Here is a 24,236-nt window from a genome sequence, read left to right as displayed (position 1 = left end):
GTGCCACCAGGGAAGCCCATCTTCTACATTTAATAATTAGAATTAAACTGAAAGGAAGAGCTTTCCCTCCTCCCCATTTATTTATTTATTCATTCATTTACATCGTCGTGCTCTCATGGATTCTTATTTTATGGGTTATAACATTTATTTTTTATAAATTTATTATTTATTTATTTATTTATTTATTTTTGGCTGCATTGGGTCTTTGTTGCTGCACGCGGGCTTTCTCTAGTTACAGCGAGCGGGGGCTACTCTTCATTGCAGTGTGCGGGCTTCTCATTGAGGTGGCTTCTCTTGTTGAGGAGCACGGGCTCTAGGTGCGCGGGCTTCAGTAGTTGTGGCATGCAGGCTTCAGTAGTTGTGGCTCACGGGCTCTAGAGCGCAGGCTCAGTAGTTGTGGTGCATGGGCTCAGTAGCTGTGGCTCGCGGGCTCTAGAGCACAGGCTCAGTAGTTGTGGCGCACGGGCTTAGTTGCTCCGCGGCATATGGGATCTTCCTGGACCAGGGTTCGAACCCGTGTCCCCTGCATTGGCAGGCCGATTCTTAACCACTGCGCCACCAGGGAAATCCCTGTATCGTTTATTTTGTTGCTCAAATTGTCCCAGGTTTAGCCAGTAGGAACCCTTTCAGTTTGGTTTGTGTCCTTTTGACATGTCACCATCATTTTTCTTCCTTATCTTCAGGTGCCAGGAGATTTTTTTTAGGCTTATCTGATACTTTTCCTACCCCTGGAATCTGCCATTTCAAAATGGACCAAATCTGAATATAAAAAATAAGAACCTTCCACCACTAGGAGAAAACATGGCTGGACGATCTTACAACCAGGGAGTGAGGAAAGCATGATATTAAAAAAAAAAAAAAATGGATGTGACATAGGCAGTTCATAGGGTAAAAAAACAAAAATGGCTTATAAACATATGAGAAGATTCTTACCCTAATTTATTTAATGCAAAGTAAAATTACCCTGTAGTATCAAAAGTCTGAATATATTTTATTGTAGAGAAATAAGCAGCCTCATGCATTGCTTGTAGGAGTATCAAAATGGTACAACCCCTATAATTGAGTTTGGGGAAAGCAGACAGATTTACTTTCAGTCCAGTAATCCCACTGTTAGAAATCTACACTGAAGATAAACTTCCACAAGTAAACAACACATGCATAGGGTTATTCATTGCTGCACTGTTTGTAACAGCAGAAGATTGGAGACAACCCAGATGGCTATCAATAGAGGCCTGGTTGTATAACTGGAACACCCACACAGTGGAATACCATGCAGTGCTTTAAAAAGGAAACAATGGTTGTCTCTGTGTACTAATGTGTAGTGATTTCTAGGGTATACGTGAAAAAAGCAAGGTGTAGACCAAGATATATAAAGGAAGAAATTAGAAATAACATACTTACTTGCTTATTTTGCTAAAAGAAATAGTGGAAGGATAAAACAAGCACTAATAAAAATGATTATCTGGGGTGAGGGGGTGAGGAATGAAAGCCAGGACTTTCTGAGTACCTTTTTACATAGTTTTAACTTTTAAACATTTATATTTGTTACATATCCAAAATAAAAATAAAACAAAAGAGGGGTAAAAGCAAACTGTAAAATTTGAAATCATGAACTTAATTTTATGAAGTTGGTACTATAACTACACAGAGGAAAGAATTATTTCAAGTGAGTTTTGAAAGTAACACAGGACTCCTTAGTTGGATGTAGTTTAAAGCCAAAAGAGAATAAAACAAAAAAACTGCAAAGAAATCTTAAACTAGTATGTAGTTTTTAAACTGTTTTATGTATATTTTAGTTTAAACTGAATAAATAAGTAAATTACTTAGGAACTAAGATTTTCATTGTGAAAGTAAAGAGATACAAATATAATGCCAAGAAAATAAGGAAAAAACTCTGTAATGTTCTATTTGAATTGGAAATATCAGTGTGAATATAAATATAAATGTATAATACTTCTGTAAACCAAAGGGCCTAAAAGCAATGAAACTCCAGTAGCTGTGAGCACCCTGAGAATTCAAAGCTTTGTTTCTAAATATCATTAACAGGAACCAGTGACACTTGAAGAAGTGGCTAATGTCAGGTCCAGGGGAGGAAAATATAAAATGAGCCTGGGACATCTTGTGCTGTGCAAGGAAGTGCTCAGAGACTAATGGGATGATCAGGACGCTACAGGAGTCAGCTGGAAGAGGCATTAGCCAAGTGAGACAATTTGAACATAAAAATAACAAGTGTACTTGATGACACATCGAGTAAATAAAATCCATAAGTTTCTGTATTGATATTCCAGAAGAGAAAAACTAAATTTATTTGCTAACAATGGAGGTGAATTTTTTAAATTAATTAATCAATTTATTCATTTATTTATTTTTGGCTTCATTGGGTCTTTGTTGCTGCGTGTGGGCTTTCTCTAGTTGCGGCAAGCTGGGGCTACTCTTCGTTGCAGAGCTCGGGCTTCTCATTGCGGTGGCTTCTCTTGTTGCGGAGCTTGGGCTGTAGGCGCAGGCTTCAGTAGTTGTGGCACATGGGCTCAGTGGTTGTGGCTCACAGGCTCTAGAGCACAGGCTCAGTAGTTGTGGCTCACGGGCTTAGTTGCTCCGCGGCATGTGGGATCTTTCCAGACCAGGGCCCGAGCCCGTGTCCCCTGCATTGGCAGGTGGACCCTTAACCACTGCACCACCAGGGATGTCCTGGAGATAAATATTATACCAAAATCTTATTCTGAAAATGGGTAATTAAAAGGAAATAATTATATTTTTGTACTGCCTTTTTAGGATGAATCTAGTTCATCTCCAGTGAGGGAAAGCTCTTTACAGAAGACCAGCTTAAAACTATGGAAGTAAATAATAGAGGGCTTTTAATGGTGATTTTCTAATTCTACGAAATAATAGATTCAGGCAAGGCATATCAGTGGATGCTAAAACCGTTAGGGGAAGAAGATATTCACATACCCTTAACGTTTTACTCCACAAAAGATTTCGTGATTGTCAAAGTGAAAAATGGACCTTTACAAAGGAGACATTTGGTGGTCACTACCTTACCAAATGGCCCAAACGTAGCATCACTGATAGCGGCAAACTTAAATAATGTGTCTCCTGAGTATCTCCTTAAATACTATACGATACCCAGATGAGTATTCTTGTCCATCCTCTTCCCCCTGCTCCCTCAAATTATACTCAAGCCATTAGACTTTGAATGGAATGGTAGGAGGAGGAGGAGGTTGGGATAGATGAAGAAGTGAAGGACACCAAAAAGAAACAAGTTCAGAATGTAGCACATTTCACAAGACATCTGGCCTCCTCTCTTCAAAAAGTCACTGTCTTTGGGGATTCTGGGAAGATGATGGTAACGGTTTATTATTTTTGAGTCTCCCCCAAATCACTGCATATAAATAGAACAACTTGAATTGTATCTACAACAAAACCAGTTTGCTAGAGAATGAGGATGAGCTTTAGACAACCCAAATGACTACAGAGACAGCAACTTAAACTATGATATGAACATTAAATATGTGTGTATGTTCTTATAGACCTAAGTGAGGAGGGTTATAAGGAAGAGAAAAATATAATTTGTAATGGTTATTTGCTCTCATGAAGTATATATGGTACAGCTATTAGAGAACGTAGAGCACATATGCAACAAGTTATTTAAACCTTCCAGTAATCATATTACTGGCAGTACTGATGGTATCATTGATTGAAATAATATCAGGCATCTTATCTGACCGCAATACTATGAGACTAGAAATCAACTACAAGAAAAAAGCTGCAAAAACACAAACAAGTGGAGTCTAGAAAATATGCTACTAAACAACCAATGTATCACTGAAGAAATCAAAAAAAAAAAAATGGAGACAAATGAAAACAAGAATACAGCGATCCAGAATCTATGGGATGCAGCAACAGCAGTTGTGAGGGGGAAGTTTATAGTGATAAAAGCCTACCTCAGGAAACAAGAAAAATCTCAAATAAGCAACTTAACCTTATGAGAAAGGATGAGAAAAACAAGAACAAAACCCAAAGTTAGTAGAAGGAAAGAAGTAAAAAATCAGAGCAGAAATAAATGAATTAGAGACTTAAGAAAATAGAACAGATCAATGAAACAAAGAGCTGGTTCTTTGAAAATATTTTTAAAAATTGATAAACCTTTAGCCAGACTCATAAGAAAAAAAGAGAGGGCCTGAATCAATAAAATCAGAAATTAAACAAAGTTAAAACTGACACCACAGAAATACAAGAGATCATAGCAGATTATTACGAATGGCAATATGCCGATAAAGTGGCTAACCTAGAAGAAGTAGACAGATTACTAGAAGTGTACAATCTCCCAAGGCTGAACCAAGAAGAAATGGAAAATATGAACAGGCCAATTACCAGTAATGAAATTGAATCAGTAATAAAAGAAATCCCCAACAAACAACGTCCATGACCAGATGGCCTCACAGGTGAATTCTACCAAATTTGAGAAGACTTAATACCTATCCTTCTCAAACTGTTCTAAAAAACTGCAGAGGATGGAGTGCTTCTGAACTCATTCTGTGAGGCCAGTATCACCCTGATACCAAAACCAGACAAAGATATCACAAAAAAAGGAAAATCACAGGCCAGTATCACTGATGGACATAGATGCAAAAATCCTCAACAAAATATTAGCAAGTCAAATTCAACAATACATTAAAAGGATCATTTACCATGATCAGGTGGGATTTATTCCAGGGATGCAAGGGTAGATCAGTATCCACAAATCAATCAGTGTGATACATGATATTAACAAATTGAAGAATAAAAACCATATGATCATCTCAACAGATGCAGAAAAAGCTTTTGACAAAATTCAACATCCATTTATGATAAAAACTCTCCAGAAAGTGGGTATAGAGGGAACATATCTCAACATAATAAAGGCCATATATGATAATCCCACAGCTAATATCATACGCAACAATGAAAAGCTGAAATCATTCCTCTAAGGTCAGGAACAAGACAAGAATGCCACTCTCACCATTTTTATTAAACATAGTATAGGAAGTTCTAGCCACAGCAGTCAGAGAAGAAAAAGAAATAAAAGGCACCCAAATTGGAAAGTAAGAGTAAAACTCACTGTTTTCAGACTACGTGGTACTATACATAGAAAATCTTAAAGACCCCAGCAAAAAAACTACTAAAGCTCATCAATGAATTTGGTAAAGTTGCAGGATACAAAACAAATATCAGAAATCTGTTGCTTTTCTATATAGTAACAACAAACTAACAGAAAGAGAAATTAAGGAAACTTGTATTTACCATTGCATCAAAAAAACAAACACCTAGGCATAAACCTACCTAAGAAGATAAAAGATCTGTACCCAGAAAACTATGAGATACTGGATACTGATGAAAGCAGTTGAAGATGACACAAACAGATGGAAAGATGTATTATTTTCATGGATTGAAAGAATTAATATTGTTAAAATGACCATACTACCCAGGCAATCTACGGATTCAATGCAATCCCTATCAAAATACCAAGGGCATTTTTCATAGGACTAGAACAAATGAGTTTAAAATTTGTGTGGAGACACAAAAGACCCCAAATAGCCAAAACAATCTGGAGAAAGAACAGAGCTGGAGGAATTATGCTCCCTGACTTCAGACTATACTACAAAGCTACGGTAATCAAAACTATGGTACTGGCACAAAAACAGACACATAGATCAACAGAACAGGATAGAGAGCCCAGAAATAAACCCACTCAGTTATTGTTAATTAACCTATGACAAAGGGGGCAAGAATATATAATGGGGAAAAGACAGTCTCTTCAAAAGTGGTCCTGGAAAAATTGGACAGCTACATGTGAAAGAATGAAATTGAAACATTTTCTCACACCATGTACAAAGATAAACTCAAAATGGATGAAAGACCTAAATGTAAGACCTCAAACCATAAAACTCCTAGAAGAAAACATAGGCAGAACACTCTTTGACATAAATTGTGTCAGTATTTTTTGGATCTATCTCCTAAGGCAAAGAAAATAAAAGCAAACATAAATAAATGGGACCTAATTAGGGGACTTTCCTGGCGGTCCAGTGGTTAAGACTCTGCGCTTCCACTGCAGTGGGCGCAGGTTATATCCCTGGTCAGGGAACCAAGATCCTGCATGCTGCAAGGTATGGCCAGAAAAAAGGAAGGAGGGGGACTAATTAAACTTAACAAGCTTTTGCACAGCAATGGAAACCATCGATAAAATGAAGAGACAAGCTATTGCATGGCAGGAAATATTTACAAATGATATGACCAATAAGGGGTTAATATCCAAAATATATAAATAGCTCATACAACTCAACATCAAAAAAAAAACCTGATTAAAAAATTAGCAGCAGACCTGAATAGACAGTTTTCCAAAGAAGACATACAGATGGCCAACAGGCACATGAAAAGATTCTCAACATTGCTAATCATTAGAGAAATGCAAATCAAAACCACAGTGAGATATCACCTCACACTTGTCAGAATGTCTATCATCAAAAAGACCACAAATGACAAATGTCGGCAAGGATGTGGAGAACGGGGAGCCCCTGTACACTGTTGGTGGGAATGGAAATTGGTGCAGACACTGTGGAAAACAGTATGGAGGGTCCTCAAAAATTAAAAATAGAACTACCATATGATCCAGCTGTTCTACTCTTGGGTATATATTCTAAGAAAATGAAAACACTAATTTGGAAAGATACATGCAGCCCAGTGTTCATAGCAGTATTACTTACAATAGCCAAGATATGGAAGCAACTTAAGTGTCCATCAACAGATGAATGGATAAAGAAGATGTGGTATATATATTACAATGAAATACCACTTCATCATGAAAAATAATGAAATTTTTCCATTTGCAACGACATGGATGGAACTGGAAGATATTATGCTTAGTGAAATAAGTCAGAGGAAGATACTATATGTTATCCCTTATATGGGGAATCTAAAAAAAAAAAAAAAAAAAAAAAAAACTAGCCAGTATAACAAAAAAGAAACAGACTCACAGATATAGGAGAACAAACTAGAGGTTACCAGTGGGGAGAGGGAAGGGAGGAAGGGTAACAACTGATGGAGGATTAAGAGGTACAAATGACTGTATAAAATAAATAAGCTACAAGGATATATTGTACAGCACAGGGAATATAGCCAATGTTTTATAGTAACTATAAATGGAGTATAGTCTTTAAAAATTGTGAATCACTATGTTGTACACCTGAAACATATAATATCGTAAATCAACTATACCTCAATTTTTTAAATGCTGATTTATAATTGCATCAACAAATTAAATAAAAGGAATAAATCTAACAAAATATGTGCAAGGTTTGTGTATTGATCAGGTAAAATCTAAAGTGAAGAGATATGCTATGATCATGGAATGGAAGACAATATTATGAAGATATCAGTTCTTTCTAAAGTGATCTATCTATAGAGTCAATACAATACCAGCCAAAAATCCCAGCAAGCTTTTTTTTTTAATCAAAGATGAGCTTAAAATTTATATGCAAAGGACCTAAAATAGCCAAAACACTTTTGAAAAAGAAGCTGGAGGAGTCATACTGTCTGATTTCAGGATTTTCTAAAGCTGCTTGGAATCAAGTCAGGGTGGTGTTAGAGTAGGAGTGGACTATAGATCAATGGGGCAGAATAGAGACTTCAGAAATAAACCCTTACAAATATAGCTGATTAATTTTCATGAGACAATCCAAGGTAACTCAGTAGAGAAAGTATAGTTTTGTTGGCTAACGATATTAGAACTATTGTCCATCTCTAGGCAAAAAAATTAACCTCAATCCTCACTTCATACCATATTTTTTAAAAATTAGCATTTAAAATCTATTACAGACCTAAATGTAAAACTTATAAACCTTATGGAAGTGAACATATGAGAAAGTCTGTGTGACCTTCAGTTGGCAAAGATGTAGAGAAGACCCATCTTTAGAACTAGAAATTTTAGAACTGAAAAATACGATAGCCAAATTAAAAAACTCATAAAAGTCTGCTCAGTAGAAGAATGGAGAGGGCAGAGGAAAGAATCAGTGAACTTAAAGATGGAATAAAAATTACCCATTGTGAACAACAGAAGAAATTAAACTGAGAAATAAAAATGAATAGATCATCAGGGACTTGACTATTAAAAAAAAAAAATCTAAACTATGTGTCATCAGAGTTCCAGAAGGAGAGAAGAATGAGAGTGTGGCTGAAAAAGTACTTGAAGGAATAATAGCTTAAATTTTTGCAAATGTGACAAAAGACGTAAACCTACAGGTTCTAGAAGCTGAGTGAATGCTAAACAAGATAAACAAAGAAATCCATGCCAAGACATATCATAACCAAACTTGTGAAAACTAAAAACAGATAAAATCTTGAAAACAGTGACAGAAGTTTACCTTACCTATGGGGGAAAATTAGAACAACAGCAGGTTTTTCATCAGAAACCGTGGAGGCCAAAAGGAAGTGCCATGGCATTTTTCAAGTGTTAAACGAAAAGAACTATCAACCCAGAATCCTGTATCCAGCAAATATTCTTCCCTCAAGGTTGAACGTTGGCAATTACAGATTGTCAGCCCATCCTTACATTATAAGTATGCAAAGCAAAAACAGGATGAAGGCAGTAATATGGCTTTCTCCTCACATGCTTCTCACTTGTCAAGGAAGAAAAAGTTTTTTCCACCGTAACTTTTCCTTTTCCAAAGATGTATCCATTAGCCAGAACTATCACATGGCCACAGTAGATGCAAAGGATGGTGGTAAAGTGAGAGTATCTGGGATTTTCAGTCTCAATTAGTGGGGAGTAGGTGAGAAAAGGGGGCAGTTAAGTGGAGAAGAGCATGTGGCCAGCTCTCAGGTTCACAGAGAAACTTAAATTTAGATTAATATTATCTGCAAATGAGACTATACATGGTCACTGACATGATTGAAAAAAGGACATTCATTATACCATTACAAGGCACATGTAACCATTTGGTATGTGTAATGTTTTTTATAGTTCTGGCTTTATCATCAAAAGGATTTTTAAAACTATATTGGGATCCTCAAAAAATGGACTATCCCTCTGTGAAGCCAGAGGCTCTGCAGACGGCCCAGTGTTCATTGTTCCTAACTATCCTTTGTCTGTGTAGTCGGAGGGGCAGCTAACAGATCCTGAGGGCTGGTTCCACTCCACCCTGTGCCAGGCGTTGGTGACTCAGTCGTGTCCCTTCCTCCAAGAAAAATCTGGAAGGAACTACAGATTAGAAACTAGTAATTACCTACCAGTGTCAGGAGTGTTATGATAAGGGAATTATATGGTGCTGTTGGAAATGTATGCTTAGGAGATTTATTTACCCCACTCCTGTGGTCAGGAAAGCCCTCTTGACGAAGTAGTTCTGGTCATTCTTGGTTTGTCTAGCTTTGTTTTTGGTATGGAGCAATTTTGTTGTTTCCTGTAATTGCGCGCTTAGTGGGAAGTTGGAAGAGGCAGCCACCAGAAACTGTTAGCCGGATGCAGTTTAAGTCAGAACTCTGCTCTGACAAGTGTGATCACACAGTACGTTACCAACTTTTGATCTTTACTAATGTGATTACTAAAAAGGGTATCTTCATATAGTTTTACTTGGGATTTCTGTTATGAATGAGGCTGACCATCTTTATGTTTGAGATGTTTGTATTTCCTTTTCTGTGAAAAAGTGGGTTGTTTAAAAAAAACTCTTATTGATTTGTAGGTACTCTTTAAACAGAGAAATTAGTTTTTAGTCCATAGTAAGAGTTGTGAATATTTTTTCCTAGTTTCTTGTTGTCTTGTAGTGATTTTTTTCAAGCGTTTATTTTTACTTTTATGCAGTCAAATATATCAATATTTTCCTATGGCTTCTGTGTTCTGTGTCATACTCTGAAATACCTACTCAGCTCCAAAAGTGTATATATTTTAAAATTTCCCTTGTTTCATGTAGTACATGCATGATTTTGTTTTTATTTTTTGCATTTAAATCTTTGATACATTTGGGATTTATCCTGACCTGTGTTGTGAATCTCAATGGTATCTTTTTTCAATATGGCTACCCATTTATTCTGATGCTATTTATTGGCTCTATCCACACTAATTTGAAATCCCATGTTTATCATATAGTGAATTCTTATATGCATTTGGTTCCATTTGGGAGCTTTCTGTTCTGTTCTAGTGATACATTTATTCATGAGCCAGTACAACTGTTTTAATAATTGGGGCATTTGTAATATTTTAAAAATACTGTGCTCTAGGATTTGACTTGACTAGTGCTACTTCATTATTCATCTCTTTCAAAATTTTCCTACTTCATCATGTAAGTTTATTTTTCTACAAATGAACTTTGCAATCTGCTTAAAAAATAAAAGTATTTTTATTGAGATGACACTAAATTTATAAGAATAACCTCAGGAGAATTGTCATTTTAATGATGACTCTTCTATGTAAGAATATAAGCCTTTCCACTTGTTCAGATTTTTATTAGTGTCTCTCAGAAATATCAAAATGTTTCTTTTTGTATAGATCTTGCTCAATTCTTACATTTATTCCTAGGAACATTATTTTATTAGGTGGCTTTGTAAACAGAACTTTCTTTTATTATAACTTCTACATAGTGATTACATGTATATTGGGAATCTACTGATTTCTGTATATCAGTTTTTGTACACTATCACCTCTTACTTATAATAGTTTTTCAGTTGGTTTTCTTTGACTATAAAAATGTAGTCATATAATCTACAAATGATACATATGTCTTCTTTTCAATTTCTACACAATTAATTTATTTCTCTTTTATAATTGTGTGGCTACTGTAGTGCTTCCCAATCATTTCATATCATGGCATGTAATGAAAATTATATTTTTAGTAGTGTACACTAGCATAAAGGGGAAATGCTTTGTGAGGTCAGAGGGGACCAGCCCAGGGTTTAACTACCCCAGACCATACCTGAATGACCTAAGATGGGCTGGAAAAAACCCTATGCCTCTCTGAAACAATGTTTAAAAAAAAAAAAAAAAAAAAAGTAATGATCATGAACCTGCTTGTTATGTTCCTGACTTTAGTGGGAATACTTCTATTGTGTTTTCTCATTAAATTATGTTGGTTTGGGGATTGAGATAGATACATTTTAGTTTATTAAGGAAGTATCCAGATACTCCTATTTTATCAAGAGATTTTAGTCAAAAATGGATATTGAATTAATAAACATTTCTTAAGCATTGTTGCTGTATGCCAGGCTTTGGAACTAAAATACTGAATAAAATGAAACACACTCCAGGAAAGGATACAAGTCCAAGTAGACCTGAGTTCAGATTTTTTTTAAAATTAATTTTATTTATTTATTTTTGGCTGCGTTGGCTCTTCATTGCTGCACGTGGGCTTTCTCTAGTTGCAGCAAGCGGGGGCTACTATTCATTGCAGTGCGCGGGCTTCTCATTGTGGTGGCTTCCCTTGTTGCGGAGCATGGGCTTCAGTAGTTGTGGCTCAAGGGATCAATAGTTGTGGCTCACGGGCTTAGTTGCTCCGCGGCATGTGGGATCTCCCTGGACCAGGGCTTGAACCCATGTCCCCTGCATTGGCAGGCGGATTCTTAACCACTGCATCACCAGGGAAGCCCTTGAGTTCAGATCTTATCTACACTGCATGTACTTGCTCTGTGACCTCAGGGACGTCCTTTAATTATTTTGAGTCTTAGTTTATTTATCTGTAAGAGGGAACTAATGGTAACTGTTAGGGTTGTTATTGTTCTAAGACATGATTCCACACTAATGCTGTCCAGCAGGGTGAGATAGACATGTCAACAAGTAATTGCGAAAAATGAGGTGTTATGGTAGAGATGGAGGGGTGAGCAGCGTTGAAATAAAGGAGTGACCCGCTCTGCCTAGAGTGGGACTTAGGAAGGCTTTGTCAGGGAGGGATTGTATACACCGGGTCTTGAAGGATGAATTGGGGAAGTAACAGTGTGTGAAACAGCTTGATGTATTTAGGAAACTGCAGGTTTTTTTCAGGATAATTAGACGGTGAGTATGGGCAAATGACAAGAGACCGGAGAGGCGGACAGACTGTAGATCACAGAGGGCCTATAGTGTTTGCTACTCTGAAGATTGTGGACTTTTTTCTGTGAGTGACTGGTGGCTGTTGAAGAGTATTGCATCTTCAGATTTGCTGGTGGTGAGGGTGTGTTAAACTGCGAGTAGAGTTGCTTTAAGCTGTCGCATTTGAGAAGGTCCTAAAACAAGGCAATGGGAGAAATGGAAGGGGGAGGCAGATGTGAAGAGACTTAGGTAGTTGAATCAACAGGACCCAGAGGCCATTGGACTATCCAGAGCGGAGGAATAAGGAGCAGTTCCCAGGGTTTCAAACTAGGAAGAAAAGTGCTCTAAAAATTACAGGATAAGTTCCTCTTTTTTTTTTTTTTTTTTCTGTAGAAGAATAACAGTGTGTTTTTTGTGTAGCTTGTACAAAAGGTTTGGTAAGTTACATCACAAACTACTTAAGTGCCATAGAGGAGAGTTCTACTCATTCTGTAGGTAGCATTAAGAAAAGAGCTAAAGAAAACATAACTATAACCATATTGATACACTTAAAATTAACAAAGGTCTGAAGAAAAATTTTAATGTGATTGCAATGTTTATGGTAAAGAAGAATTTGAATTTTAGTGTTTCCATGGTTTTTGAGTGTGCGATTCTGAATTTGCATTATTGTTTACATTTTACAACTAGCAGTTCTGAATTTGCATTATTGTTTACATTTTACAACTAAATTTTATGTTTATGAAAATGATATTAAGGTGAATAGTCAACCTGAAATAAAGTTTATATACAAGTGTTTAAAATATATTCACTGTGTTTTCTTCTATTCTAGTTACACTTTCTGGAAATGGAGAAAACGGTAAGGCACTTTTAACTTTTACTCTCAAGTTAAGTAGACTACTTAAGGTATCTTAATTACAACCCATATACTTGTTATTTAGTGATGACTGTGTGTGTTTTGGTTTCCAGAAAGAAGATATATAGTCTTAAAGCTTAAGTGATTAAAAGAAGATGTGTTATTAGATTTATTTTTATACATTCAGTATATTCTCATTTGTGTTATTTATGTAAATTGAAGTTGCTGTTATTTTGTAAGGCATCTAGTACCCAAACTTCTTTGATGTATTTATTTATATACATATTTTTGCCTTGTATATTCTTCAGAACTCTTTATAGTAGTGGTTCAAAGATTTTTAATATCAGTTCTAGCTAAGTTTGAGGAGGAGGTGTTGTTTCATGATGTCTAAATTTTATTGGTGGTTCTCTTGTTTATGCATTTGTTTAAAATAGTACTTTGCTACTCATAGTCATTTAATTAAGTAACCAGACTCTGAATTTGTAAATTGTATTACTAGTTCATTTTGAAATGGAATTAAAGTTTTAATGACTAGTCAAAGAGACAGTGTCTAGAGAGAAAAATCATTACTCAAAATTTTATTGAGATAAAGGAAAATTTTAAGTCCTTTGAGATCAAATTTCAAAAATAAAATTTGATTTGAGATATGAAAATCCAGAGGATTTCTAAAACAGTTGAATAGTTAGAAACTTTTTTTTTGTGGTGGTTGTTTTTTTGGCCAGGCTACGTAGTTTGCAGGATCTTAGTTCCCCGACCAGGGGTCGAACCCGTGTCCTCTGCCGAGGAAGCGCTGAGTCCTATCCACTGGACCGCAAGGGAAGTCCCTAGAAATTATTAATAAATATTCTTATTGTTGAAAATAGAAGGCATTAAGCATGTAAATCTCAAGTTGACTTTGGATCTCATTTCTCAGTAACAGGATAAATATAGACTCAATCTTGGTAGGCTTGTTTTTCTTGCTTAAAATCAGAACTGTTTCCTTTGTGTTGAAAGCGCAGATATAGAAAGCAGAGAATTTCTGAAGTTCTTATAAAAGAACGTTTAACTTGGATCATTATTTCTTGGGGCTATTTTCCCCATGTCTTTCAGAGGGTCTTTCAGTAAAGTTTTTTGTTTGCTTATTTGTTTGTTTCTTAATTCAGTTACAGGTGATTTTTGAGTCAGACTTTTTGATTTATAGGTTCAGTTTTTCTTTGAACTTTGATTTAATTTGATGAGTTAAGCTTTTACTTTAAGTATTACTTCTAACCAATAGTTTATAGCATATATATGGGATTATTAGTAATCACACTAATTTGAACTTATTTAAAAACAATATTTCCTGTTATTATTTATATTATAATTTGATAACTACCATCTATTAAGTGCCTACTATATTCCAGGCAATATACTAAGAGATTTATTTTATCTTTTCTTTCTTTAACTGAAGGTTAAGATTTTTTAAGGCAAAAACCATGTGTTTTTGTTCTTACGGAGAGCAAAAATATTCTAAAAAAAATTAAATGTTTAAAAAATGTTAAAGTATATTGTTCTGTATTCTAGCCTTAGTTGTAAGTAACTCAATGATTAAGAAGTTTAAAGTTAAAGTAATCAAGCTATGCAATAATACGTAGATGAGGATTGACAAACTTGATTGAATATGGGGGCAAGGCAATAATATAAATAAGTGAAATGAGCTAGGTGAAGATAAAATTGCAGACTTGATAAATGGCTTCAGTGTTGGTGTAACAGGAGACTGAGCCTCCAGCCTGTTTTCCCAAAGGAGAAGCAAACGAGGGGATGCTATTGAATCCATTGGTTAGACCATGGGGTTTAGCCTGGAGGGAGCTGGAATGATAGAGAATGCAGATTTTGCGAAACCACAATTTTCAATGAGGATGACAGCCAGTTTTTGTGAAAGTGAAAAGCATATTTGAGAATAGAAGGAAGTTGTGGTTAGCGCTTCATCTTGGCACCAGATGTTACCTCTGAAGTAGGATGTGACCACTAAGATAATAATTTAAAAAGTGGAAGAAAATTAGTTTAGATATGACACAGTGAGAAAGACCTTGGTTTTTTATCAAGCATATATGGGTTTGAATTCTGGCTTTATCATTTAGTAAGTAAGTAACACTGGGCAAAATATTAAATTCTCTGAGCCTTCAATTTCACATTTGTAAACTGGAAGAATACCTACGAGACCATTGTGAGGGCTAGAAATAAGGTAATGTTATATGTCTTCTAGTAGACTTTCAGTAGGTAGAAGGGCTGATTTGAGTAGCTATAGTTAAAATAAATACGGTTACTAGGAAGTTCCAGAGTTTTAGAATGCATTCATTAGTCATGTAGATGGAGCTATTTCCCAGGAATTTCACAGCCAATGGGAATAAGAAACGGGGAGCCACATATTTTACGCTGGCCACTGAGATGGATTGGAAGCAAGAGACTGGAAGGCAAGGGCACCCATCAGCTTGTGCAGTGACCCAAATGAGATGAGCAACAATTTAAGAACTATTGCACTAGCAGTGAAAAGAATGAGAAGTTTACTTTGAAAGAGATTTTAGGAGCTAGAAGTTGAAGTACGCGCTCCGTGCTGATCAGCCAGCCATGCGTTGTGAGGGTCATCGAGCCCTGGCTTCCTGCATCAGTCATCTGTGTGTCTCAGGGTTCTGTTCTGTTAGACCAGGCATGGACCAGTATAATTGCAGAAGAAAATGCTGGGGTCCAGCAAGTTGTCAATTTTGTATCATTATTTTATGTGAAAACATTTTTTAAAAACCAAAAACATAAGGAAAAGTAACCTCAGACCAAAGGAAGGACAGTACTTCAAATTGAATACATGTTAGCTTTATAAAAACTTCACTACATTGTTCTTAATGTTTCTCATTAAACTGCAGACCAGTGAAAAGTTTTATCAGTCTCTATACTTGGCCAACACTGAAATAGGGAATGCACAAAAAGAACCAGTTTTTGAGAAGGAACTGCTATACTTGGACAGCAATGATAATAATAGCCAGTATTTATTGAGGACTTACTATGTGTCAGACACCATTCTAAGTGTTTTGCATTTATTAACTTATCAATATTAAGCAGCTAACTTAAAGGAAACACATTAAGTGCTTTAATTGAAGTCTGAGTATATTATTTGGGGAGAATAGTATGAAGGGATAATAAATTCTGAAAGTAATGGAGGAGGCTTTTGGAAAAAGTAATATTTGATCCAAACTTTAAAAATGAGTAGAATCTCAAACTTTTATGCTCATCTGTGCTTTGTTTTCTTCAGTGAGTTTGTGGTGCTGCATTCCAAACTGAAAAAGAATTTAAGCACTTGGTAAATAGTTCTGGCTTCTTAATGGAAACCAGTCCCACTTCTTACAGATAGAAAAACCACAGAACACAACAAAAAGTTTTTAGTTATATCAGTGAGTTAATATTTGGAGATAAAGATGTTGGAATGTTAAACTAATCCACTTAGGAAACAGTTACGGCAGAAATTCACAGTGGCTAAAATTTTTTCATTACCCTGTGTTGAAAACGACCATGGAAATTAGGATACCTTTCCTGACAGTCCAGGAATTGAGTCGTTTATTTTCAGTACATAGTTCCTTGGATTTAATGTCAATAGTGAACATTAAATAATAATTTTTAAGTCCTTTAAAATCTAACTTTTAGGAAGTGCTTTTGAAGGAGGTGCTCATAAGATTTCAGCTTCAGTCTTCAGCAACTTAATGAAACCAAATCTCGTCTCAAAAATACAGTCTTTACTTATAAACCAGGCCAATAACCCTTAAATGCAGGAATAGAATGTTTTTTCATATCTGTAATGTTAATGTCATGCAGATAAAGGCGTGTATATATTTGATGTTTTTAGGACATTTTAATTAAAGTTTTTATTGGATCAAGCCTCCTGACCCTAAATATTGTGTTTTAATATATAATGCTTTTTCCTGTTTTTGCCTGGATTCAATGAAATGTTATTTGTTTTTATTTACCAGGAAAGGCCGTTGTTTACCTTGTGGCTTTCCATCTGTTCATTGTTATGTTTGTATGGTCCTATTGGATGACAATTTTCACATCTCCCGCTTCCCCCTCCAAAGAGGTAAATTTAATGTTGGTAAATTACCAAATGCTTTCACTAATGATGAAATTATTTTCCCTGTGTTACCTTTGTTAAAACTTTATTACATAATGCATTTGTTCTGTTTTCATTCATAAATTGCTTGGTAACTACATTGTGAGTGTGAGTCCTCAGCGTATGCCTCAGGTACAGCCCGCTGACGTAGCATCGTAAAGGACGGATGATGGCGCTAAGGGTTAGGTGTGCTAATATTCTTCTGCTGTGCTGTGTTTTCTTAAAGATGTACTCTATGTCGCTGGAGTGAATAATCTTAAGGGACAGAATTGAGTGAGTAAAGTAGAGTTTATTTTTAGAAACTCTCAACATTTATTTTTTTCTCAGGCCTGAACAAATAAGCTGCAACTAAATAAAGTGTTTCGATTGTGGGAAACAAATTGTCTATGCTGTGGCTTGTTACACCTAGTGTGGCTAGTGTTTTTTCTACTTGGAGGTTCCACTTGGAAACAATATGAGTACACATTTATGTGGAGTAAAGCTGAAGACCACTATGTCTCTTTTGCCTTGACATAGCTGACTGAATTCTCTTCACCTAAAGTTTAGAATAGCTAGATAGATAAGAATATATTCTCTAGAGTTAGGACTGCCTGAGTTTGATTTTCTGCTCCAACGCATTATTTAATGGATCCAAGGCTTAGTTTTCTATTTGGAAAGTGGAGCTAACAGTCATGCCCGTCTCTGTAGGATGTTTGTGAGGATTAAGTGAGATTCATTCATGTAAAGCTTTCGACATAGGACCTGCCATATGGTCAGCACTCAAATATTAGATGATGGTAATAATGTAATTGTTTCCCTTTGTATTAAATTCATCAAAAATCCATTAAAAATTATAGACGTATGTTTAAAGAGATCAACTTCCATTTAACTTTTTATAGAACATATACGCAGAAAACTATGCATGCCATAAATGTACACTTGACGCATTTTCATGAACTGGACACGTGAGTAACCGGCACCCAGTTCCAGAAGCAGAACATGACTGGTTTCCCATGAGCCCCTCACACTCCCTCCGGTCACTGCTCACGGGGCACCACTGTCCTGCTCCCCCGACCCCTACCCACCCAGTAGCATCAACTGGCTTTGCCCGGTCAGCACTTCACGTGGATGGAGTCATACAGGACGTGTGCTTGCGTGTCTGGCTTCTTTCATTAACGTTCTCTTCGTGTGCGATTCGTGCATGTTGTTGTATACAGTTGTGGCTCCCTCCTGTACACAGTTTACTTATCTGGTGGGCATGGGCCGTTGGGCAGCTTGCAGTCTCAGGCTGCTACACATAGGAGTGCCATCAACATTCTAGCACATGTACGTACATACATAGTTCTTAGGGGCAGCTGCCCAGGAGGAGAATTGCCGCGTGCTGCACGGACGTTCAGCAGTAGTGGGTAACGCCAGACTCTCACTGCCCATTGTTTCTACTGGGGGCTTTTGTTTTAAGGGATGATGTAAACCACTCACCAAGCTTACTGTTTCTTCAACTGTATTCTTCAAACATTTGCTAATAATTAGTCAGCCCTTAAAGTTATATTACAAATTGCCATCCGTATCTTAATCTCTTAAGTTGAAAAGGACCTAATTTTATCTAATCAATTACTAGTAGTGATGGCTGTTGGAAACGTAGCATGTGTGAAAGTAAATAGTTTTTATTACAGGAAATAAAAAATATAATAAGAAAAACAATTGGTAATACTTTTGGGAAACAGGACAGTACAGAGGTTCAGAGCTCAGCCCCCAGCTCCAGACCCCCCTCGTCTGCCTCATCCCTCTGCGTTTCTAGCCACGTGACGTTGGACACACTCCTTAGCTGTCTGTACCTCAGGTACGTCCTCTGTAAAGTGAGGATGGTAGTCGTATGCACCTTATTGGATTGTTGTATGCGTTAAATAATTAATCATACGTACATGTGATTGATGGTATTTTTAATAATATATAATTAGTGCTATAGGGAAAGGGCTTAAAAGAATGCCTAGCACATAAGTGCCATCTAACTTATTTTTTTCTTTTTTGGTTGTTGTTTTTGCAGTGTTGTACCCATTTAGCATTTAGCCCAGTGCTTAATTAAGCCTTTACGTCCACTCCATCCTTCATGCTCCCCTATTCCTGTAAGTGTAACTGTAAGTGTAACTGACAGCCTGTGTCCAGTGGCCCTGCTATGGCACGATCTACCTTCCCTGGCGTGGACCTTGTCATCTAGTATTGTAATTGCCTGCTTACCTGTGTGCATCACCTTATTAAATTGTCGGTTGTTTAAGGGCAGGGATCATTGCTATCTTGTTCTCCACTCTATCCCTCTCCCACTATCCGGCACATAGTGGGCATCAGTAAGTATTGAATGGATTGATTATTCAATCATGAAAGGCCAGCTAAGCTAGGCTGCAGTGACAGCCAGGAACAGGAATGTAAGATTATCTTTCTGAATAAGCTTACTCTGGGCTGCCTGAGCAGCTCTTGATAAGAAATTGCATAGTTGTGAGATAGGTGTTCATGACCGCATTAAAAGGACTCTAAATGTAGAGGCTTGAGCAACACTTCGGGCTTGGATCTAGGGGGATTGGTTGGGTCTAAAAAGCAAAAAGTATACATTTTTAGGGAAGTTAAGTTATAAAGGTAGGCATTTTTTTTTTTCATTCTTTCAGGCAGCAAGTATTTACTGAGCATCTGCTCTTTGTCAGACAGTGGTGGGCTCTGGAAATAAAAAGAACAAGACAAACATAAAACGTTATAAATTGTGATACATTTAGAAAAAGAACGCGATGATGTGGCAGAGCATAACAGTAAAAGCTATTAGGAAAAAAGCTATTTTAGAGAGTGTGATCAAAGAAATCTCTGAAGAAGTGGTATTAAAGCTGAGACCGTTATAAGTTATCTCTTCCACTAAAGGATAAGCTTTTTGAAGGAAGACTCTTGGTTAGTTACTGCTGTATCTTCATTGCCTAGAATCAGACCTAGTGTATAATAGATTGCTAAATACTTGAATGAATGAATGGTAAGGAGGAAGCAGCATAAGAAAAGCTGGTAGGCATCTTCCATCACTAAGTGTCACCTTTCTAAAAAGAAAATATGGTTCCCTCGCTTCTCTGGCATTCCTGCAGAGGTTGCCAGCGGGCTGATCATTTGCCTGGTACGCAGACCCTTCACGAGCTGAGGTCTTACTTCATGTCCATTGCTTCTTCCTGGAACTCTGTATTCAAGTAGCGTGTTGCCCTGAATATACTATTTTCACCTCATTGTGTTTTCCATATGGCGCTTCTTTTGCCAAAATTTTCTTTCCTGCCTTGTCTTCCTGGACGATTCCTGTTTATCTTTCTAAACCCCGTTTAGGTACCACTTCTTCCAAGAAACTTTCATTGACAGCCCTCACCCCTCCCGAGGGAGCTTTGATCACACCTTGCAAAGAATTGCTGATTTGTAATTCTTTGTTTACATTCCTGAACTATAGGAATGTGTTTTTGAAGGCAAAGCCTGTATTTTTATTCATCTTTGGATCCCTGGTACCTGGGACAGTGCCAAGCTCTTAATTGGTGTGTAACAGATACTTAAATTGAACCATTTGAACACTAAATTTAAGATAATGGCATTTCATAGTTTGAATTCTGTTTAGTAGTATTTATTGAAAATTAGACAGGAATAATTTCAAAAATCTAGTTCATTTTAAGTTTTGTTTTGTTCCATTCCTCATCTAAAATCCTGATGTCTCTTGAGATTTTCATTTGGTGTAAGCTTTTCATAATTTATAACCATAGTTCTTACGGAAAAGTAATGATTTTGAGGCCTGGCTAGAAACAGTTCAGCCCAGGACAATTCTGTTCAGATTTTACAAGGAAACTGTAAAATTTGATTAGAGCATCTTTTTTCCAAATATATATTTCACGTTATACCATATGATTTTTATTCTCTGTTTTGAATGTTTCAGAGATGCATCATGTCAGGGAAGAACTTTCTAGCAAGTTACAGTTCTCTTGAAAGAGAACGGGCCGTCTTACAAAGTAGGAAAGTATTTTTGTACCTGACAGTATTCGAGGGGGTGGATCTCAGAAATGTCTGAAGAGTCCAGCCTGCCTGAGAGTTTAGATAAGTGACCGCCAGAGTCTCAACTTTAAGACTGTGTGTAATTTTTTCTGATTTTTTTCTGTCCTGTTCATATGTCCATGTTACTTCTTGTCCCTTATAAGTAAATTGGGGATTTCTGGTGTGCCGTCAAGATTTAGTTGTGGGAGCTAGGCTAGGTAATCTAAATGGACTCTTCTGCTTCTTAAGCCATCGTGTTCCGGTCAGGTTGGAGTAACAAGTCTGTAAAAAGAAAGAACACGTATTTCACATTAGCAACACAGAGGGAAACATACTAGCGTAGAACTCAAGAGACTTGTGTTTTTATATCAGCTCTGCCAGTAATTCTGCAGCCTTCGAAAATTCCCCGAGCCGCTTGGGATCACGGTTTCCTCACCCCAGAGCTCTTAACCCTGCCTCTGCCGCACTGTCGCCCCGTTTGTAACAGAAGAGGCTGCATCAGGAAGGCAGTGCCGTTATTGACAGCGAGGCACTGAGAGTGTGGAAGGCTTGGTACTTGAGTTCGCAGGTAGACCAAAATACTCAAATTTTAAAAGATAAAGTTTTAGTCATGACTCCTTAGACCTTTTCAGGCAAAACCCTGTAAGTAAATAAAAATTGAGAAACAGTATTGTTAAAGTATGAACTATGATCAAGAGCATTCTAGGCCATTTCTTTGTTTTTTAAAAAAATCTGTGAAATAAAGACCAATAGAAACTGAAAAAAAACCTCCTGGTTACATAAAATAGAGTCATAACACTGAGGTCCTTGAGATGCTGGGATGACCTGAAAAGAAGAGCAACTGAACAAGTCCTTTGTAGGAAAATGCTATTTAAAGAAATAGGCTGGAGGCTGCCCACACACGGGAATTAAAACTTCAGAAGTGGAAACTGGAAACAACTCTATAAAGGAATCTCTCCTTGAGAAAAGGAGATTGTGCTTACCTTGGCAATCCTTGATAATTCTGGAGAAAGCACCCTGATTGATTAGCTTTTTAAAAGCAAAAACAAAGTAGTAAAAGAAGGACTTGTTGTTCTCATTTGAGAAGTTTGGCCAGAAAATAGTAGGGCCCCATGCCTGTGATTTAGCCTGTTACGCAAAGCAGGTGACTCTTTGGACATCCTTCCAAATCTCTTGACACTGACTTTCAAACACCAGAATTTTTACTAACAGAAAATATATATTAAGCCCTTTTTGATGGGGAAAGTTAACCTTCTCTGTAAAAAACAAAAATGCAAAAAATATTTAGTTCATGTTCTTTGCCATCATCAGTATGGAGGGCAGATATTTCTCAATCTGTCCAAGGTATGTGGTTTCGTTAAAATGTGCTTGATTTAGCTTCCTAAACAAATTCGAAGACAAGTTTTGCCTTTATAGAAGGAAATATTTCTGTTTTTTCTGTTCTGGGTAAAACTTTGCTTTTCTGAGCCTGAGAGTTAATAATCATGGAATTACAAAGAATTAATAGTTATTTCTCCTTTTATAGTTCTGCTTGTCCACTTCTGAAAAGGAACGCTATGAAAAGGAATTCAGCCAAGAAAGACAGCAAGAAATTTTGAGAAGAGCAGCAAGGGACTTACCTATCTATACCACATCAGCGTCAAAGAGTAAGAGAAACAAATCTTAAGCTTTTCTTCCCAAAGAATTTTTAAAGTATGGTAATTTTTGCCAAGATATATTTGCATGATTTGACTATTAAGTGGATATTGTGGTTGCCACAAATAACATCTGTGGGAACAGGATTTTCATGTGTTGTGTATCTTACATGGTATTTCAGATAATAGGTATGTACATATGTTGACATAGATTTTTTAAATGAATTTGTTTATTTATGCCTGCGTTGGGTCTTCATTGCTGCACGCGGGCTTTCTCTAGTTGCAACGAGCGGGGGCTACTCTTCATTGTGGTGCACGGGTTTCTCATTGCGGTGGCTTCTCGTGGAGCATGGGCTCTAGGCACGTGGGCTCAGTAGTTGTGGCAGGTGGCCTCAGTGGCTGTGGCTCACGGGCTTAGCTGCTCCGCGGCATGTGGGATCTTCCCGGACCAGGGCTCGAACCCATGTCCCCTGCATTGGCAGGTGGATTCTTAACCACTGCGCCACCAGGGAAGTTCCCTGATATAGATTTTTTAAGGGGCTCACTTTAATGTGGGTCTGTTTTTTCTGCATTTCTTTTCTTTTCCCAGCTCAATCTTCATGGCTAAAAATTTCATTTATAATTTTTAGTAAACCATCATTTGGAAATCCTGGTTTGAGTTTGAATATTTTGTGTCATCACTGAGTAATTTTTTAAAAAATCAAGAACGTGCTAACTTAGAATGGGGAGAAATAAAAGACATCAAGGGAAAGAAGCTTGTTCAAGGTTATAAAGCTAGTATCAGAGAGCCAGAATTTGAAGTCACGGTTGTCTGGTTCTGAAGCTGTGTCTGTACCACTGGCCCCCTTGACGTTTGTGACAGCAGCAGCTTCCTTTTCTCAGGGGCAGAGCCTTACTGATAGGGAGGGACCTGTGAGCGGCCAGACTGGTCAATTAAGTTCAGGAAATTGTTTTAAATTATGTATTATACATCTCACTAATTCATGCAAATACCAGATAATGGTGATAGCTAACAGTTACTCTGACCTAAGTTCTTTACACATACAGACTCATTTAAACTTCACACCAGCCTGTGAGGGAGACACTGCTCTCTCCATTTTACAGACGAGGGAACGGAGACAGGTTAAGTAACTTGTTGAAGGTCATACAGGTAGTCATACGGGTAGTATGTGAAAAGGTGCTCTGCCCGTAGAACCCCTATGCTTCTCAACTCTGAGGGGAAATAGAAGGAGCTTTACCTTTGTATAATTATGTACAGATTCTGACTTAAGAAAATTTTAAATTTGTGCAAGATTTTAGGAGGGGATATTTGACCAACATTTAAATTTTTCATGCATTTCATATAGGCACACCTTGGAGATATTGTAGGTTCGGTTCCAGACCAGTGCAATAAGGGGAATATCACAATAAAGCAAGTCACATGAACTTTTTGGTTTCCCGGTGCGTGTAACCACCATGTTTACGCTGTACTGTAGCCTACTGAGTGTGCAGGAGCATTATGTCGGAAAAACACATACATACCTTAATTTAAAAATACCTTATTGCTGGGCTTCCCTGGTGGCGCGGTGGTTGGGAGTCCGCCTGCCGATGCAGGGGACGCGGGTT

At 37.1% G+C, this 24,236-nt stretch overlaps 2 protein-coding genes across 7 annotated transcripts in view; one reads left to right on the top strand and one right to left on the bottom strand.

Moving 5' to 3' along the window:
• ZDHHC20 (zinc finger DHHC-type palmitoyltransferase 20) overlaps positions 1-24,236 on the top strand; it is a 74,389-nt gene that overhangs the window by 12,837 nt on the left and 37,316 nt on the right. For all 4 annotated transcript variants that reach the window (XM_024125989.2, XM_024125987.3, XM_028497501.2 and 1 more), the window contains exons 2-4: positions 12,855-12,881; positions 16,853-16,956; positions 22,523-22,643. In XM_024125989.2, coding sequence (XP_023981757.1) covers positions 12,855-12,881; positions 16,853-16,956; positions 22,523-22,643 — 252 coding nt within the window. The remainder of the gene's footprint in view (positions 1-12,854; positions 12,882-16,852; positions 16,957-22,522; positions 22,644-24,236) is intronic.
• MRPL57 (mitochondrial ribosomal protein L57) overlaps positions 17,918-24,236 on the bottom strand; it is a 44,440-nt gene continuing 38,121 nt past the window's right edge. For all 3 annotated transcript variants that reach the window (XR_008619008.1, XR_008619009.1, XR_008619010.1), the window contains 2 exons: positions 20,996-21,279; positions 17,918-19,674 (listed from right to left, as the gene is read on the bottom strand). The gene's annotated coding sequence lies outside the window, so the exon portion shown is untranslated. The remainder of the gene's footprint in view (positions 19,675-20,995; positions 21,280-24,236) is intronic.

Source organism: Physeter macrocephalus, chromosome 13, assembly GCF_002837175.3.
Source record: "Physeter macrocephalus isolate SW-GA chromosome 13, ASM283717v5, whole genome shotgun sequence".
In the NCBI taxonomy this organism is placed as follows: Eukaryota; Metazoa; Chordata; class Mammalia; order Artiodactyla; family Physeteridae; genus Physeter; species Physeter macrocephalus.
This window is presented reverse-complemented; position numbering and strand designations above follow the sequence as displayed.